Raw genomic sequence first — 19,428 nt, 5'->3', positions numbered from 1 at the left:
AAATCTTTTGTTTTGGAAACAGTAATTTTACCTTTTTCAAGCATTTTAATATCTGTTTATTTGTAGAGATCAGAGTCGGGTCTAGCTGTGTTGCAGTGGTGTTGTAAAGAACACCACTGCACTGTAAGTGAACAGACTTCCATTTAAGGGCTTTGGCATTTGTCCCCAACAGCACTAAGCACATGCATACAGGTCTCAACAAACAGCCTCAACAAAGGACTGGACTTAGACTAAGCTTAATACTTTATATTGCCTGATTAATTAAAATAAAAAAGCTTGAATTGGCTTTAGAACCGATGCTTTTGATTGAATCGGGACACCTCTAGCCTCAATTCACGACCCTTCCAATGTGCTTCTCTAACACGCGCTCTTTCTCTCTCTCTTCCTCTCCAGGTCTAAGAGGAAGGTTCTGGGACGCAAGGAGTCAGAGGACGAACGTTCACGAGGAAGCCCCTCCTCCCCTCCAGTCACTCCCACCGGGGCTTGTCCCTCGCTGGGCTCCTCCCTGCCCCGGCAGATGGGCTCCATCCAGCGCAACTTGCGCAAGTCGGCCACCAGCAGCGACACCTTCAAGGCGCTGCTGCTGAAGAAGGGCAGCCGCTCGGAGACCAGCTTCCGCATGTCGGCTGCGGAGATGCTGCGCAGCACAGACCCGCGCTTCCAGAGGACCCGTTCACTTGACTCCTCCCTGGACCCCACACTGCTCGGCAGCCCAGACAGCCCCTGCGCTTCCCCCAGCCGCAGCAAGAGGGCACCAGAGGACTGGGCTCGCAGCGAGGGGATGATCCCACGGTACTCCATGGGTTCCCCATCATCACCATCGCCTTCATCCATGGTGGGGCCAAAGTACGGACGATCACGCACTCCACCTTCTGCTGCCAGCAGCAAGTATAACGCCCGCAGTCGCATCTTAAGCAGCCCCATGACCGTCATCTGTGAAAGGGAGGGTGAACTGGCGGAAAGCGGAGAGGGTTGGGACGATTGCCCTGATTCTCCTGCAACGCCCGTCCATCAAACAGTCCCTCAGGACTCCAATGGCACTTTATGTGAAGAGGAGCGCAGTTAAGCCGGTCGTTCCCAAATCAGGTCCTGGAACACTCGTGCCCTACATATTTTGACACGTTCCCTGCTCTTCTTATTCAACTTCACAGCTACTTCACAAGCCCTTCTCAAGATTCCTGAGGTGGTTTTAGCTCGGTTTTCCAGTTCAGACCAGGGAAAAACTCAAAAATATTCAGGACAGGGTTCTCCAGGGCCAAGATTGGGAATAGCTGAGTTTAACAAGGTTCCCAAACGAGGGAACGTGGAGGGAAGTGAAACTTCCCTGCGCTAGCAGAGACCGACCCATAGCAATAGGAGGGGACGCTGCAGACCCTGTAATCCGGGTGCTGTGCTCGCCCTTCGCTTAGCTGCGGACTGTGCTGTACGAATCTGCTGGCGTAGGAGGAGGAGGAGAGATGGGCCAGCCCACAAGGTGCCTCCTTCAGACTTATCAGTGCTTAGTCTGAAGTAAATGAATACTGTTTCTGTTGCAGCTCTTTGAAAACACACAAAAAAAATCATCCCTTTTAATTCTGTCAGTTGTTCAAGAGAGAGGCTTTGTTTTCATTCACAGTTCTCTACATCTCCCACAATGCTTAGCAGTTTTACTTCTGTCTTGTTCTGTTTGTTTTGCTTGTGTTATCTTCCGTATTCTGTGTAACGGACTTCAGAAAATAAGTCAAGGAAAGAGCCAGCTGGCAAAAGGGGCTTTGATAAGGATTGATTTACGAGCAGCATGCAAGAGCGAGAGATGAAGGAATTGCTAAGTGACTCCTTTTGGCTGCGGTGGTGCTACTGGTAAATGGATGGGCTTGATTTAGTGAAATGCTCTGAGGGACTCTTGAGGCCGCAGCTTACAGATCAGATCAGAACTGTACATCTCTTTACATCTCAACATCACCGAGCTTGGATTAAATTCACTGGGTCAGAAACACACCTGTGAACATCTGTGAACTCTCACCACACGTTCTCACCATAAGCAGAGCTGCTTCTTTTCCTGTTCCTCTGGTAATACGGGCATACTCCCCGGTGCTCTGAAAGTGAGTGGAGATATCAGGTAGGTGGGGAAGTGAGTGTGGAAGAAGCACAGAGAAGGACTGACGGTGGTACAAGTGAGACGCTAGCTCTCAACATCTTTCAGCCTCAGAATATCCTTGGAGTTTGAGCGTGTGTAGGTTTGCACTGTGTATATGTCTCTGTTTGTCTCTGTTTTGTTTAATCAGTTAAATAATAATATTTTATGCCTGTGTTGGATGAAACTCATTTGGCAAATGAAGTAATTTTTTTTTTTTTTTTTTACAAAAAAGAGAAAACTTACTTGAAACGAATAACAGACGTGTTTTGTTTGTAACGGTTTGGGTAACCAAAGAGCTAAAACAGTAAATGTAGCCTGCAGTAGGGGCTCTGGACTGGTGATGGCATTTCTTGTACTGGGAGTGATAAAAGTTCTTCTTTAAGGGTTTTGGTGAAGACTAGCTTTAACTTAACTAAGGCTTCATTACTAACTCCTCTTTTTGTGTACCTTCTTGTGCAGTTTTGTATTGTTTTCTATGTACATAAATACACAATTTATTAACATCTGGAGGTATTTTCAAAGAATTTGTACATTTTAGAAACCCTCGTCGATGGGGAGTGGCTTCCTTTTGTAGAGTATTTATTTTAGAATAGCCAGAATGTGATTTGATATAGTTGGGAGGGATTTTAGAGGGAGAGCTGTGGCTCAGATTATTTTTGATTAGAGAGGGGGAGAGGCTGCATTACGTTATGTCTCAAGAATCATTATTATGCAGTCTATTTTTTTTGCCTAAAAGTAAAAGTCTCGCTCTCGTTCTGCTGGTGGAGCCGGAACGAGAGATCAAAATCAGGGACGAAGGAGAGACGGAGCGAGATAAATGATCTGGATGTTGATGAAAAGGAAGACGGCTGCTACCCCTCTTGTGTACGTCTCTGTAATAAAACACGGTGTTATTTAAAAACGTCCCATCTGTCCCGTCTCTGTCTTTGATTCACTACCACCTGTCGGCCGCTTGCCTGACCACAATCTCATTAGCAGCGTCTCCATGGCATCCCTGACTGTTTGTCATTTCTAAAGGCCTCTGGGAGGACATTGCTCAGGCACTCCTTCCTGTCCATCGCCGTTCTCACACCGGCCATCACCACACTGCATCCAGACACTGCCGGTCTCCCTCAGGTTATTAATCCTTTACAAGTGGGACTGATTTAACCAGGCTGTCTGTCTCCATTAGCTCTTCATACCTGGAAGCCTAGCATAACTGCATTAGCAGTGTACCGCTGTGATTAGCCAGGCGTCTTCAGTTCCGGACCCTGAGCCCAGTTTCTGGTCCTGGGTTTTGTTCTCGCTGACGGTTAATTGAACTGTTTGAGTCACTCGCAGGCCACCAGATCAGAAATGAAACACCACTAATCAGAAACATACCAGGATAATGAATAACAATGAAGGTCTGGAGGTGAAAAACTCTGGACTGGTCTCTTATCATATTATCTTCCCATGCTTAAAAAACATGTACAAACTTTTCCTAATAATCCACAAAAAAATTGTATTTTGAGTCATGTAAATATGTTCATCCAAAGAAGAGAGAAGAAAAAACTTTGCAATAGGAGGTATTATCAAGAAATGAATAATAAATGAGCCTACCACAAAGTTTACTTCTACTATTTAACAGGGAGAGTACAAATAAATCAGCATCATTATTCATTCCACCTTTTGAGTATTAGGATTATATCTGGATAAGATAAGCCACATAAAAATACAAGTGTAAGCACAACCAAGACTTAAACAGATTTAAAACAGATACTAATCCTATTAATAAAACCATTTCAGCGAGGTTATAGCAGAGTAAAGGCATTCTTCTTACCAAGATGGAGCAACTGAACCATATATGTATGTATATATGTATATATATATATATATATACATATATATGTATATATATATACTGTCCTCACTAAGGTGTAGGAACCCAGTTAGACAGTAAGGTAAACTTTCCTTATTCGTGACGTAAGCTTTTTATTGGAAATTCTTCTCATCCACTCACAAGGTCAGGAAAGTGAAACTAAAAATAAAACAATCAAGAATATAATTAGGTTCTACTTCCTTTCTATAAAGGCTAAGATAAGTAACTTACATAAATCAGACAAGCTAAACTAATGACCTTGACATTCACAGTCACATGCAGTGTCAAACTAACCTATAGCTAGCATTTAGCATCATCAAACAATTGTTTTTACTCTATCATCCACAATTTCCTTTATAACTATTTTTAACACCATAAATTCGACATGAACTATGAAGTTACCAAAAAAAACGAAGTCTAATAATATTAACAAAGGAATACATACAAGTGATGCCTCTGCTGGGGCAAATAAGTCCAAATTTCTTTGGGAGGCCTTCTTACAGCACATTAACCTCAGCTTGCCTTGCTGCAACTAACTTCCTCCCTCCCACTTCCTGTTTCTAACTCTGACGACATACGTCAAAATAAAAGTCTACATTGCTGTTACATTAATTGCACATAAAATAAAGGTCCCAAAATGTTTATATCTGCCTGAAGGCAGCACACTCCCCGTCTGACCTTAAAGGCCACTATTAACCAATAATGTCACTGCTTTTAAGTTTCAGTCTTTGGCAGCAGAAGAACTACTTCCGACACCGGTCTCAGGAGCGGCTTGGATTCTTTGCCCGCTGTCTTCAGCTCAACTTTCCTCACTCTGCCGTCCCTGCCAGGGACCACCGCTGTAATCACTGCCATGGGCCACGCATTGCGTGCGACTTGACTGTCCTTCAGGATAACAATGTCTCCTTTTTTCACATCCCGTCGTATCTCTCTCCACTTTCGTCGGGTTTGCAGAGTGGGAAGGTATTCCTGTCGCCAGCGGCGCCAGAAACAGTCTGCAAGGGCTTGCACCTGTCTCCATTGCCTGCTGAGAAGATCCTTTCCCGTGAATTCCCCGTGTGGTGAAGGAACTCCTGCCTTCTGGGTGAGAACCATCGACGGGGACAGCACAAAGGGTGACTCTGGGTCAGTGGAGACTGGAACAAGGGGTCTGGCATTGAGTATTGCAACCACCTCTGCCATGAGAGTGTTCAAGACATCATGAGTGAGCTGGACATTCTCCTGCAGCAGGATGGCATCCAGGATCCTTCTTGAGAGGCCTATTAAACGTTCCCATGACCCTCCCATGTGTGATGAGTGAGGTGGATTGAACACCCATGAACACCCTCGTTGGCTCAAGAACTGCTGGACTGAACTGTTTTGACTGAGTCCCAGTTCCTTTGCAGCAGCGACGAAGTTCGTTCCGCAGTCTGATCTTATTTGCTTAGCAGGTCCTCTGATCGCAAAGAAACGTCTAAGTGCATTAACACAACTAGAGGTGTCCAAAGAGTCGATGAGCTCAATATGCACGGCTCGGGAGCTCATGCAACAGAAGAGCATCGCCCATCTCTTGCTTTGGGCCTGTCCGCCTCGTGTGCGCCTTGACACGACTGGCCAAGGTCCGAACACATCCACTCCTACATAGGAGAAAGGTGGGCATGTGTGTAGTCGTTCCGAAGGTAAGTCGGCCATAAGTTGTTCCTCTGTTCTGCGCCGTAACTTCCGACACACAACGCACTTGTATAGCTCAGAAGCAATGAGCCGTTTTCCGCCTATGACCCAAAGGCCTGTAGCTCTCAGGTTCCCTTCTGTGAAGTGTCGCCCTTGATGCTTAACATCTTCGTGACACTGCCGCACTAATAGCAGGGAAACATGACTGTTCTTGGGCAAGATGATGGGATTCTTTTCCGGACTGCTCAAGTCAGCATGTTTTAGTCTGCCACCAACGCGAATCAGATCTCCTTCAAGAACTGGTCTTAGTTTCTGAAGAGAACTGTCTTTAGTTACAGCCTTTCTGCTCTCAAGTGTTCTGAATTCCTTAAGGTATGCATCTTCTTGCGCTGCTCTGATAATGATGTGTCTGGCTTGAGACAACTCATCCGGATTTCGTGGGAGGTTGCAGTAGTGCCACCCCTTGCACTGACTGGACTTGTTCTTGTAAGATCTGGCTATGTGGATGAGTAGAGAAATTGCCCTAGTGAGAGAGCGCATTGATGAGAAGCGCTGGAATCGTGCGGAATTGAGTCTTGTGATTTGACTCTGAGTCAAAAGACTGCTCACGTCAGGGCGTATCTCCGCGTCTGATTCCGGGTTTAAAAGTTCAAATACTTCCTTCGAGGCTTCATCAAGTGGACTTTGTTTGTATAGAAAGTCCGGTCCCGTGAACCATGTGGTCTGTGCCAGTTGCGACGCAGGAACTGCCCGAGATGCGTGGTCAGCAGGGTTGTTTTCTGTACTGACATAGTGCCACTGGTCAGGTGTTGTGAACTGACGTATTCTGCGAACTCGATTGTGAACGTAGACATAGAAGCGTTTGGTCTGATTGTGAATATAACCCAGCACTACCTTGCTGTCACAGTAGAACTTAACCGCATCCGGCTTCATGTCCAGCTCGTCTTGTATGAGTTCAGCGACTTCGACGGCTAATACTGCGGCACACAGTTCTAGCCGAGGGATAGTTGGTTCTGACTGTGGAGCTAGCTTAGCCTTCCCTAAGATGAACCCTACTTGGATGTCTCCATCAGCTTGTTTGGATTTCAGATACGCCACCACTCCAATGGCCTTGGTGCTTGCATCAGAGAACACACATAACTCTGTGTGCTCAGCCCTGGACAGTGATGTCGCAGTGTATACACGTGGGATGTGCAGCTTGCTTAAATCATGCAACGACTCTCGCCATGATTCCCATTGTTTCAGCTTTTGCTCTGGTAGCGGTGCATCCCAGTCACACATGTCGACACTGAGTTCTCTCAGGAGACTTTTGCCTTCAATGGTCACAGGTGCGACCATGCCCAGCGGATCAAAGACGCTGTTCACCGTAGACAACACTCCTCTGCGAGTAAAGGCCTTCTTCTCTTGCGAGACAGCAAATGTGAACGTGTCTGTTGTGGTCTCCCACAATAGTCCTAAGCTGCGTTGCACAAGCGTAGCTTCACCACTGAAATCAAGGTCCTTCACGACTGCCCTGTCTTCTGGTGCAAAGGCTTGGAGGACGACGTCACTGTTTGAAGCGAACTTGTGCAGCCTCAGGTTTGACTCACTGAGGGAGGCCTGTGTTCTACGCAGGAGGCTGATGGCTTCAGCACTAGTAGGTAGGCTAATGAGCCCATCATTGACGTAAAAATGACGTTTCACGAACTGGACTGTGTCCGCTCCATGTCTGTGGGCACCTTCTTGGATGGCCCTCCTGAGACCGTAGATGGCGACAGATGGTGACGGACTGTTTCCAAAAACGTGGACCTTCATTCTATAGTCAATGATGTCCTTGGACATGTCGTTGTCCCTGTACCACAAAAAACGCAAATAGTTCCTGTGGTCGCTGCGAACAAGGAAGCAGTGGAACATCTGCTGTATGTCAGCGATCACTGCAACCTGCTCCTTCCTAAAGCGGATCAGCACCCCAATGAGTGAATTATTGAGATCTGGTCCTGTGAGAAGAACATCATTCAGAGATGTTCCAGAATATTTGGCACTTGAATCGAAGACCACGCGAATGTTCTCAGGCTTTTGTGGGTGATAGACTCCGAAGATTGGCAGATACCAACACTCTTCATTGTCTTCTAGTGACGGAGCTACTTCTGCGTGTTTCTTTTCAAATACTTTCTTCATGAATTCCAGAAACTGGTCTTTCATCTCCGGTTTCCTCCATAGTGTCTTCTCCAGCGCAGCGAAGCGAGTGTATACTTGTTTGCGGTTGTTGGATAAGCGCTGTCGAGGGACCCTGAAAGGTAACGGAGCGACCCAGTTGTTTGACTTGTCTCTGTAGACTTCTCGGTCCATGATCTCCAGGAAGATTGTGTCCTCAATGGATGGGGCAGGTCTGTTGTCGCTCTCTGTCTCGTTGAACACTTTCTGTCCAATGGCGTCCAGTGATGGTTTTGTGGACTTACTGTTCTGCTTCTCGCCATGAGACATAGTCTGAGTCAGCTTTATGAAGCTTTTGCAGGGTGTAAGGAGAGAGGGACGGCCATTCTCCAGCACATTGGTCTTAAATGTCCCCACGACTGGTCTATGTGCACTCCCTAAACACACATCCCCGACAAGCACCCATCCTAGTTCCAATTTTTGTGCGAAAGGAGCATCTGGAGGTCCACTCACTTGCTGCAAGACTTTATGGACTCTGACGAGATCTCTGCCGAGCAGGATAAGTATCTCCGCATTGTGGTCAAGCTCAGGTATGTATGGTGCTACACTCCTGAGGTGTGGATGGTGACGGGCTGCGTCAGGTGTGGGTATTTCAGAGCGATCATTGAGTATTTCATTACACTCAATTAGAGGCGGAAGTGGTAGACTGGTTTGCCCATCCAGAGATTCAACTTGGAACCCTTCTACCTTGCGGCCTGACGTCTCCACCAGCCCCGCACAGGTCTTAAGTGAGTAAGGGAAAGACTGGCCTTTGATGTTAAAAAGCTCAAAGAAGTCGGATCTGACCAATGAACGATTACTTTGGTCGTCCAGGATTATGTACATCTTGGTCGCTTTCTCACGTTGACCTTGGGGATATACTCGTCCCAGGCAGATCTTTGAGCAGGATCTTGCTGTTCGGCCTGGACCACAAACCTGTGTGCAGCTGGAACGAATGACTGTGCTGTCACCAGCTGGTACTTCTTCCTCCCCGCCGTTGTCTGGCAGCGGTGGACGCCCTTTCGCAGCTTGAGGTGGAGGACCTGGGTGCATGGCAGCATGATGACGGTCACTGCCACACTCAGCACACTTCAGAATTGCCTTACAATCTTTAGCGAGATGACTAGCGGACATGCAGCATTTAAAACACATCCCGTTGTCTTTGAGAATGCTCTTCCTCTCCTCAAGCATCTTTCCTCTGAACGCTCTGCATTTCTGCAGCGGGTGTGGTTTGTTGTGGATGGGACAATTTTTCTCTGGCCCTTCAGCTTTTTTCTCAGGTATATCTGCAAGCGGATCTTTACCTGAAGAAAACTCTGTCTTCTGAACAGATACTTTGCTTGCAAAGTTGCGTGAAGCTGCTTTGTCTGATTTCAAACTGCTGCTGTTGCTAGATGGTAGGACGAAACTGGGATCGTTCCTTCTCCGTGCTTCGTGACTGATGAAATTGACAAAGACATCAAATGGAGGGAAATAGCTGTGGTTCTTTTCTTTAAACCTTGAGCCAATTGCGAGCCATTTCTCCTGAAGCCCATAGGGTAGTTTGTCAACGATGGGCCCAATTCCCCTGGCTGTATCCAGGTATGCCAATCCTGTGAGGTAACCTTCTCCTCTAGCACCTTGCAGTTCCATGAGGAGATCGCCTAGGTCCCTCAGTTTCCCGTAATCTTTTGTTGATATTTTTGGGAATTCATCCAGTCGTTTAAACAGAGACTTCTCCATGACCTCGGGCGCAGCATAACACTGCTGGAGGCGCTCCCATGCCTTCTGTAGTGCTACATCTGGGCGTCCTACGTGCACAGAGCGTATACGCTTAATGTGCTTGACAGACTCTGGTCCGAGCCACTTAATGAGCAGATCCAGCAATTCAGTGCAAGTGAGCCCCAGGCCTGCAGTGGCATTATAGAACGATGACTGCCACGCCATGTAATTTTCGGGTTTGTCATCAAATTGGTAGAGGCTGGTGCTCACTAATTCTCGACGAGCCAGGTAACGTGCTAGGTGTTCTGTTTCAGGTGCCACGTGTGAGGTTGATGGAGCATTGCGAGGAAGGTATGGCGGCGTCATTGCACTGAGCGCTGGATTCTGAAGGAAATGCGCTTTCTTGGCGTTTTCAGGGCGTCCACTATTTCGATTTGGACTAGTTTGGTTTCCAGTATAAGGTACGCTCTGATATGATGGCTTGCTGTGGCCAACTGGCCTGCTGAGAGCCTCCCCCTGTTCATGTACATCATCCTCGTTCGGACCTATCGCTGATGAAGGGTGCCATGTAATGTAGCTCTCTTCAGACATTGCTGCATCATGTGCTGGGTCGGGAAGAGACACTGGAATACCGTGTCGGCGCAGTGTGGTTTGTGCTGCAACATACTCTTGCGTGCGTGTTGCCATTTCCTCTTGAAGGACCTCATGTGAAGATAAACCAGACTTAACTGAATTCTCTTGATATTCAGCCGATTCCAACGCTTCAGCCTGTGCTTCTGCTGCGGCTGCCTCCTTTTGTGACTCAAGTGCGCTTAATTCAGCTTCCAGCTTTGCCTTTCCCAACTCTAGATCTGCTTTAACCCTTCCCAACTGTGCCTCTGTGGTAGCCCTCTCAACTTTGAGCCTTGCCTCTTTCTCTGCAAACTCAGCCCGTACCTTTGCAGCCTGTGCTGCTGCTCGCGCCTTGACAGCGGCACTGGATGTAGATGAGCGAGAGCTCCTTGACTTGTGTGTATGTACTGATGCATTCTCAGCCTTCTCACTCATTCTTCCTGCTATTTTAGATGTTGCACTCCAGCTGAATTACACTTTTTCACTGTACTGTCCTCACTAAGGTGTAGGAACCCAGTTAGACAGTAAGGTAAACTTTCCTTATTCGTGACGTAAGCTTTTTATTGGAAATTCTTCTCATCCACTCACAAGGTCAGGAAAGTGAAACTAAAAATAAAACAATCAAGAATATAATTAGGTTCTACTTCCTTTCTATAAAGGCTAAGATAAGTAACTTACATAAATCAGACAAGCTAAACTAATGACCTTGACATTCACAGTCACATGCAGTGTCAAACTAACCTATAGCTAGCATTTAGCATCATCAAACAATTGTTTTTACTCTATCATCCACAATTTCCTTTATAACTATTTTTAACACCATAAATTCGACATGAACTATGAAGTTACCAAAAAAAACGAAGTCTAATAATATTAACAAAGGAATACATACAAGTGATGCCTCTGCTGGGGCAAATAAGTCCAAATTTCTTTGGGAGGCCTTCTTACAGCACATTAACCTCAGCTTGCCTTGCTGCAACTAACTTCCTCCCTCCCACTTCCTGTTTCTAACTCTGACGACATACGTCAAAATAAAAGTCTACATTGCTGTTACATTAATTGCACATAAAATAAAGGTCCCAAAATGTTTATATCTGCCTGAAGGCAGCACAATATATATGTATATATATATATATACATATATATATGTATATATATATATATACATATATATATGTATATATATATATATATATATATATATATATATATATATATATATATATATATATATTATTAGAAATAATAGAAAATAGTAACCGTTTGAGTTTCTATGTTATGCTTATATACGGTCTCAATGGACTTTATTATTTGTCTTCAAATTGGTTTGTGTTTAACTTGCTTGTAATACATTTCTACGTGACAATAGCCTTATCACTGCATGCATTATGATCACAATTAATAATACAAAACAAACAATTATGTATCATTCAATTTTATAAAATATTAATAGCCATGTTTATAAATAATCATAATGTATTATGAATGATTTTATAGTGACTTATAGATATTTATAAAAAAAAATATATAATTGTACTTCATGCACCATTACATTAACCTATTAAAATGCCTTATCCTGTGTACAGGCTACAGGTGTAGGTGATACAAAACCCTCTTTCTCTGCAGTAAAATAACTTTTTTACATTTAAAAAATTTGAGGGCTTTGAAATCTCCTATAGGACACTTGGAGAATCTGCCTGTTCACTCTCTACTCCACTTAATAATTTCAGATCAGTAACATGAATCAACCCAAATTCTGCATATTTGAAAATGTAAAAACTAGACAAACATAATGAAGCTAAAGGTTTGGAGGACATGAACTGTGTGTATTCAGGAAAATACTGATTTTAAAATGAAGTTTAGGAAAGAGCTAATTTTATGTAATGCTTTTTATGTAATGCTTAAATAGAAATGCTCAAGATTTTGTGGTGTAATATCAGGCAGACAATTGACAAAAATCCTGGTTAAGGTTTTTTAAAGCTTCTGTCCTTATGTACAATTACTTCTGGGTCTATATCAAAGTCAACCTTTTTAGTTAAAACAGTTGTCCAGCCAGTCCAGCGATACACAGCAGTGTGCCTATTGTTATGCTGTGCAGTGCTGTACTGTAACAGATCCTCGTTTGTTATTTTGACATCAGCACACAGGGTGAGATAAGTGAGTTGTCCCTCCAAACATTGTCCTCTTCTCCTTTTGTGCTGAGTGTGTGAACATGATCTCCAAGCAATAGTTACCTCCAAAATAAACCTGATGACAGTGCATGGCCTGTGTTTGTGTGTGTGCACATAGATCAGTGAGGACTTCCTCACACGAGCTGAGGTCATGTCCTCCACAAGCTGAAGGACCTTTTTAAATAATAATTTAAAAAGTCCTTCTATTAATTGTAAAACATGTGCATTTATTATTCAATAAAAGAACAACAGCACGTTTGAGTTAAACAGTTTCTTATTGGTATATACATTCCAGTTTAAAAAAAATAATCAAAATTAATGAGCTCTCCCTTTAGGAGTAATTCTACTTCAAGGCCTCAGACTGCAGGTTAATAGGAATGTGTTAGTGTTCACATTAGGCTGGTCAATTTATTCATTACAGGCAAGTGCAATAAAAAAAACTAATTACAATTAAAGATTTAAAGTAACAGCAGCACAAGAGAACTGACCATGCAAGGCAATATTTATCAATTCAGTGATGCAATTAAAATCACATTTTAAAGTCCCCTTTCTATTCCAATAACAAACAGAGACATGTGTTATATCATGTTACATAAGATTGGTTACAGCTTCTATGCTGTGTCAGTTATCTGTCTGATCTAATGTAATATGTTGTAACAAATGTTTCTCTTTATATTTTTAATAACAGATCAATAGAAATGATCTATGAATGAATGATCTATGATCTATTATGATGAAATCATAATACTAATCTGTTAAAGTCACATCGTTTTTGTTACAACAAAAAGCATGTGTTTTTTTACACTTCATTTATATTAAAAAAGCAAAACATTTAGTAGCGTTCTTATATTTAAAGATATTTGTACCCTTTCAACTCTTAAAATTAATGAGTATTATAAAATCCTAAAAAATGTTCCAGGCATTTGTGAATGCAAAGACAGAATTCCCAAAAACGATAGGATTTTAATGATCCAGACCTCTTTTCCTTAAACAGTGTAAACATACTTGTGCTCATTACTTTCCTTCCTCTGGTTTGATGAGCCAGACTTCGTTCCTGCGGTTGACCAGCTTGAAGGGACTGTCGTAGCCCACTCTGTAATATGGAGCCTCTTTAAAGGCCATTCCATCCCTCTTCAGGCTCTCTATCAGTTTCTGCAGCTCTTCATTGGTGTTCTGTGTGTTGGCAAAACCTCCATAGGTTCTGTCAAAAAACAAACACACATTTATTACTACAAATTTACACATTTTTCTCACCATTGTCGCTTAAAATGCACCTTATAATCCCCTGCACCTCATGTACGAAAAAAGATCAGAAAATAGACTTTTATTGATAGTGCACCTTTTAGTGCAAAAAAAAAATATATATATATATGGCATAATTCAATTCTATTATTCTACTTTAATTTTGGAACAGTGTAGCTCACTTGTGCATATTACAGTCTCAGTCACTGAATAGTTATCCCCTTTCACCATCCCCTGAGCGTACCTCACAAACACAGTGAACTCCTTCCTGTTCTCTACAAAGATTTCCGGGGCGCTGGGTTTGGGTGGGTCAGCCTGGTGCTCTTCAGGAACGTAGAAGGACACAGAGAATGAGCTCTCACAGGCTGGACCTTCTCCAGGGTTTATCATGCAGGTGACTGGTGCAGTCATCTCCACCTTAACCTCTGATACAGAGCAGAATATGCATGCTCAATTAATACAGCTTTATTAACAGCAAATACAAAAATCGTCATATGTTTTCTCACAGTATCAGTGTGTGAAGGAGCTTGTCCTATTATACTATATGTGCTGTTTAAGTCTATCACTACTATACTACTTTCTTTTTAACAAATCTGCTGCTCATAGATCTAGGCAAAATGTGGCACATGTGACACGTTAGCTATTACGATACTTGCAATAAGGCAGGCAGGCAGCAAGTTTCAGCAAATGTGCAAAATCATATATTTAATTGCAGTTTAGTAATGAATTGAATTTTATGATTTTCTATTAATGTGATTTCATTTCAGTTTAAATGTAAAAACTACTAGAACCACAATTTCAGGCAGCAGAGAGCAACCTTAAGACTCAAGTACTCCCCCTAGCGATTCTATATAACAATTACCGTATTTTTTGGAATATAAAGTGAACTTTCAGAAATTTCCTAAAAAAGTCAGTTCCGCTTAATTATCCGGTGCGCCTTATGTATGAATTTTACTGGTAGCAGTAAAATCACTCCGCGAAAGTGCAGCGTTATACAGAAGTTTCAGTTCAGTTCTTCATCAGTGTTAGCATTATCCGCTAAGCACTAGCTTTTCGGCCATTCAGAGGTGAGTATTATCGGCCTGTAGCCTGTACTTTTACTGTGTTAAAACAAGCTACATGGGATGAACCGTCTGCTATAATCACCCTGGTTTACTGGAGCACTCAGGGTTCCTCAGTGTATCTTTGTCGTGCGGCAGTTAGGCGGCATAAGCGGTTAGCCACTAATGCTAATGCTGCTGCCTTAGTGGAAATCTGGAAATCTAAGTTTACTGTAAATAAACGGAAGCGCTAAAAAAGAAATCTGTGCAGATTAACATCCAGCGCTGGTCTGACTGAAAATGTTTTTTTTAGAATTACATTTTTGTTTACTTAGCTTAGCTTTACAGGTCTCACCCCCCAGCAGCGAGACCTGCTGAATTAGAAGTGAAACATGGCAACACCGCTGTTCCTAACAAGTGCCGCTTAAAAAGCACCTCATAGTCCGGTGCGCCTTGTGTATGAAAATAGTCTAGAATATAGACATTTATTGATAGAGCGCCTTAAAATCAGGTGCGCCTTAAAGTGCAAAAATATGGTATCCATGAAAATTCATTTTTTTCGTTTCTGTTTTAGAAATGTAAGACTTTTTACAACTTAATTAGTTCACTTTGCTCCATATATTGCCAGTCTGTCAAAGGTAAAACCAATTGAACAGTTATAAATTATGTATAAATATATGAATTATAACTGTTTATTATAGTTTCATTTATTCAGTTTTCTGTTGTAAATCCAAAGCTGAAAGCAAAGCTTGCATTTACAAAAACCTTTTTCATAAAAAAATAATCTGAACATGTACTCTGGTCTCATCTGTCTCAGTCCCTGCTTGCTTGAGCAATATTATCACAGGGTTTTTTTTTTTGACAAAATAAAGCACTTGATGTGATATAAGTGCACATATGCGAGAAACCTGTTGGAAATCCCAGTATCACTGTTAAACACAACAAATTAAGATCTCAAAGTTTCTCAGTGGTTTCTCGGCCCTTCGCGTGGCTACATATATTTTTAAGCTGTGTCACTTGTAAAGCAAAGTAAAGTCTTCAGCATCAAGTGCGCCATCTGTTGCTGCATGTGTGTAATGCAATTTGAGTTTGCTGTTACTCAAAATGTTCTTACAGCTCTTTCTATATTTTATTGTGAAAATACATATCACATTATTAATAAAAACAGCCCTTGTCTACACATTGATTAATTCAGGTTTATCCATGAACAAATTTAGACTACAGACCTTCTCATATATCATAAAATGGGCCATGTGGCCCAGTGATATAAAGCACTGGGTTATTAATGATAAGGTCGATATCTATTCATTTCTTATAGGAAGTTTTAGGTAGTTTGTCCCCTCCTATCCACAGTAAAAATCTCTATTCTTAGAGGGCTGTATACTTGTTGCTGAAACACTGTGGAGAATAGTTTTGATTGTATTCAGCCACAACAGCATTAATGAGGCCAGGTATTGATGTTAAATGATCAGTTCTGAGACACAGGTCACTTCATTCAGAAGGTACTAGATGGGGCTCAATTACTTCAGAGTGCTGAATTCAATTTTAAATGAGGTGTCCACGAAAATACAGCAAAGCCTACATATCCGCAGAACTTACTCTTTTCATTGTTTCCCTGGATGTATTTGAAGAGTCGGTTAAAGCCTGTGTTTAAGGCAGAGTCCTGATCCATTTCAGTCACTGTGGTACTGACCCAGTTTGTTTGCTGGTAGGTGCGGACCTCATAGTCCTGGCCCTGGAAATTTAGGACATACATACATACATTTTATTTAAATGCTTTATATGCAAGAATATGAGGGAAAGTTAGCCTAAAAAAGTAAGAACCTACACAACCAACCTTGCTTTCTTGAAGAGTAAACTTCGGATTGTCCAATCCTGTTGTAAACATTTTACCCAGAGATTTCAGCATCTTCCTAGATTTTGTGATTAACCTCCAACAACGAACTGTCAGGAAAATCCACAAGCTATAAAATACAACATCATTGAGGTAGTAAACAGATACATGCATTTTGAACTTTCCTGAATGTTTTGAAAATTACTATACTTTTATTTTAACCTGAATAGATTTGTCTATCATTTATTCTATTTTAGTAATTAACATTTAAACAGAGAAAACAGACTGTAGCTTCAATACTACATAGATTGGTAGATTGGTTTATTTTAAAGTATGCCCAAAACAAATCCATGATTAATTAAGGGAAGTAGTACACGCTTTTTGCACCTTTCCAAGCCACGCAAGACACATTTTTCTTGTACTCACGCTACCAAAGACACAATGACACAGCCTAAATCAAGCTACCTTGTGTGCGGTTGATGGCTCATCTAAATATTGCTAAAATTGGAACCATAGTGCTGTTTTGGCCATCTTTATTAGAACCAAGTGGCATACCGGAAAATAAACTTCCACAAGCAGTAATTAGAGACCCTTATTCACCCTCCACACTAACACCAAGAGGGTAAATACCACAGCTAAACCAACACAGCATAAAACTCCCTAATAACCCCAACAATAGAAAAAATAAAGAACCCAAAACCCAGTGCCGCCACCATTTGTATACATCAACATACTCGACAATGTCTATTAAAAAAATGTTTGCAGTGCACTACACAAGCAAGTGCTGGGAGCAGAAACACAACATGGGAGAGGGTAATGGGCTTTCTGACTATGTTGACACTCAGGGAAAAGTTAGGAACAAGAACAGTACTCACAAGAACCAGAGATAGAGTGCATGACAGAAATATTCCTTGACTAGTCGACTAATTAGAAAAATAATTGACAGATTAGTGGACTAGTTACCAGAATAATCATTAGCTGCAGCCCTAATGTATTGTTCATTACATTGTGTCAAAATGTCAAAAATAATCGGCTCAAAAAATGCTTTAAAATGGCTTGCAATAAAATCTTTTACATTGATTTCCATTCAATTTTAAAAAGGTTTTCCTGTATAAGTTATATCAGGTTCACACTACACGATCTTTGCTCGCCAACAAGTTGCAAACGCCTGGCAAATATTTGGCATGCTAGATATCTTATGGGAGGTAAATACTGCCAAAAATAAATCTGAAATGAAAACACTATGAGAGAGCCAGCAGAGAGCGCTAATCTTCTTTTGCGTTTGCATTTTTATTTTGGCACTTAAAGCGCTGAACCACAAACACTGAATCACAAACTGTCACTTTCCTATTGTTTTTTTTTTTCAGACATGCAACCTATTGCAAGGACTAATAAATAAAAACGTTCATTTTATTTTGATTTTATTTTTGACATTTATTATGCAGTTCATCAATAAAAGGAAAGGCCAATGTGAAGGTTTTATTTTTCTTTTCACAATATTTTTTATTTTAGATTTGACTGTAAAATATCTGTATGATAATGAAAATGAAATAGCAAAAGGCCTTTTTCATTTTAATTTTATTTTTTGTCACATATGACCTGTGCTCAAGTGAAAAATTAAACTGCAAATGAAGTGATTTAATTTTGTTTTTAATTTTGTCATAATTTTTTTACACATGTTTAGAAAAAGAAAGTGCACAACGGTATTTGCATTTTCATTTTAATGTTTTTTTTTATTTATTTCAGTTTTATTTTAGGCAGGATTTACCTCCTATGAGATATCTGAGCCAGCCAACGACTGGGAGTCAGGAGCAGCGGCTAAATCTGTCAATGGGATCACAGAAAGAGAGAACCACGGGTCCAATACACACCCCCTGCATTACCAGTGCTGTTATTAGAGATTCTGGCCACTTCCTGTTATATCATGAATGACTGTTAAACTCTAGAGGGAGCCCGTGAGTGAGTGCTCTAAAAACTAAAAACCTATTAATACTTTTTTTAAAAAATAATTATGAACTACTTGTTGTGAATATTTCTTTAATTTTAGAAAGTATAATAATGCATTTTGCTTAAAAAGCAAAGAAATCGGGCCTGTATATTTCAGTTTATCTAAAGAAAACAGGTTTTACACTGTAAAGCACTAGCATTACTGCTACTGTGAGCTGATTGGTTGGTGAGCTGATCCTGGAGATACAGGTAGAGCATGTTTAAAAGGCGTATAACTAGAGTTCAAAATGATAAAAAAGATGTCTGTGTTGCTGAAACATTTGAAAAAGTTGTGTGTTGAGGACATAAGTACATATTTTAATATAAAACTGATCAGACATTTTTAAACTCTTGAATTGCTTGAACCCATTCATGTTGGACTCATTGCAAGTGCCTATTCCCCTCTATAAAGAGTCTCTGGCATGGCATGGCTAGTTCTCGAGTGTGTGTTTTCGTGATGAATGAGTTTCTGGACAGCAGCCTGGTGAGTCTGCAATTTTTCACAGCGAAAAAAATAGTGTAATTGTGACCCTGTGTCGAAGTGTGCACAGCACAACGACTGAACACTCAGAAAGTCGTGTAGTGTGAACTAGTGTGAACCTGTCCTAAGTGAATTAGCATTTTTGTTTTTGTATTATATGACAATACAGATAAACTGACTGAACAAGAGTCGAGGCTAAGTTGCTTTTTCCAGCACAGATAACAGTCATATGAGAAGAAACTTAAGCAGACAGCGTTAAAAACACAGACTCAGACTAGAGTTTCCATTCTATTAAACACAAACAGTGACACTGTTAGAACAGCTCTGGTAACAGAGAGGAGAGCAGCGGGTTAAGTTACTAATATCGTCCTTATTACGAGTTTATTCTACAGCGGCAGCTTCAGCTGTAACTTCAGTGTTAATATCGTACCTGTTTCTGAAGCAGAAGTGCTGGAGATTCGGGTAAAACCCCTCCTGTCCGCTCTGTTCTCTCTCTCTGTGACTAAGCGCCCCACTCCCCTAACGACTCCTCTACTGTTTACAAAACCGAGGATGCGTGTCGAGCACGTGACCGCGAGAGAGC

At 41.8% G+C, this 19,428-nt stretch overlaps 2 protein-coding genes across 8 annotated transcripts in view; one reads left to right on the top strand and one right to left on the bottom strand.

Moving 5' to 3' along the window:
• Nucleotides 1-3,021, top strand: part of nhsl1b (NHS-like 1b) — a 160,047-nt gene extending 157,026 nt beyond the window's left edge. For all 6 annotated transcript variants that reach the window (XM_022686114.2, XM_049483189.1, XM_049483193.1 and 3 more), the window contains one exon: nucleotides 394-3,021. In XM_022686114.2, coding sequence (XP_022541835.2) covers nucleotides 394-1,066 — 673 coding nt within the window. In that variant the 3' untranslated portion in view covers nucleotides 1,067-3,021. The remainder of the gene's footprint in view (nucleotides 1-393) is intronic.
• A 9,442-nt stretch (nucleotides 3,022-12,463) lies between these two features.
• On the bottom strand, nucleotides 12,464-19,409 carry hebp2 (heme binding protein 2). Of its 2 annotated transcripts, none has more exons than XM_007260854.4 (5): nucleotides 19,276-19,409; nucleotides 16,382-16,508; nucleotides 16,144-16,279; nucleotides 13,749-13,929; nucleotides 12,464-13,463 (listed from the first exon to the last, which is right to left on the bottom strand). In XM_007260854.4, the coding sequence occupies exons 2-5, from the start codon at nucleotides 16,451-16,453 to the stop codon at nucleotides 13,277-13,279; spliced, it is 576 nt and encodes a 191-aa protein (XP_007260916.1). In that variant the 5' UTR covers nucleotides 16,454-16,508; nucleotides 19,276-19,409; the 3' UTR covers nucleotides 12,464-13,276. The 2 variants fall into 2 exon arrangements, with proteins under 2 accessions (XP_007260916.1, XP_007260917.1); XM_007260855.4 differs by having other exon boundaries at nucleotides 16,382-16,488.
• Between the last annotated feature and the right edge of the window lie 19 nt (nucleotides 19,410-19,428).

Source organism: Astyanax mexicanus, chromosome 1, assembly GCF_023375975.1.
Source record: "Astyanax mexicanus isolate ESR-SI-001 chromosome 1, AstMex3_surface, whole genome shotgun sequence".
NCBI classification, from domain to species: Eukaryota; Metazoa; Chordata; class Actinopteri; order Characiformes; family Acestrorhamphidae; genus Astyanax; species Astyanax mexicanus.
Note: the sequence above shows the minus strand (reverse complement) of the source record. Positions and strands in the feature narration are given on the sequence as shown.

What these genes read in the sequence shown, in the direction of transcription:
- hebp2 (XM_007260854.4), bottom strand. Translation starts at nt 16,453, where the DNA reads ATGCTGAAATCTCTGGGTAAAATGTTTACAACAGGATTGGACAATCCG. An exon ending in CCAGGGAAACAATGAAAAGA is followed by an intron (nt 13,930 to 16,143) that starts GTAAGTTCTGCG and finishes GCTCTGTATCAG; the next exon opens with AGGTTAAGGTGGAGATGACT. An exon ending in GAGTTCACTGTGTTTGTGAG is followed by an intron (nt 13,464 to 13,748) that starts GTACGCTCAGGG and finishes GTTTTTTGACAG; the next exon opens with AACCTATGGAGGTTTTGCCA.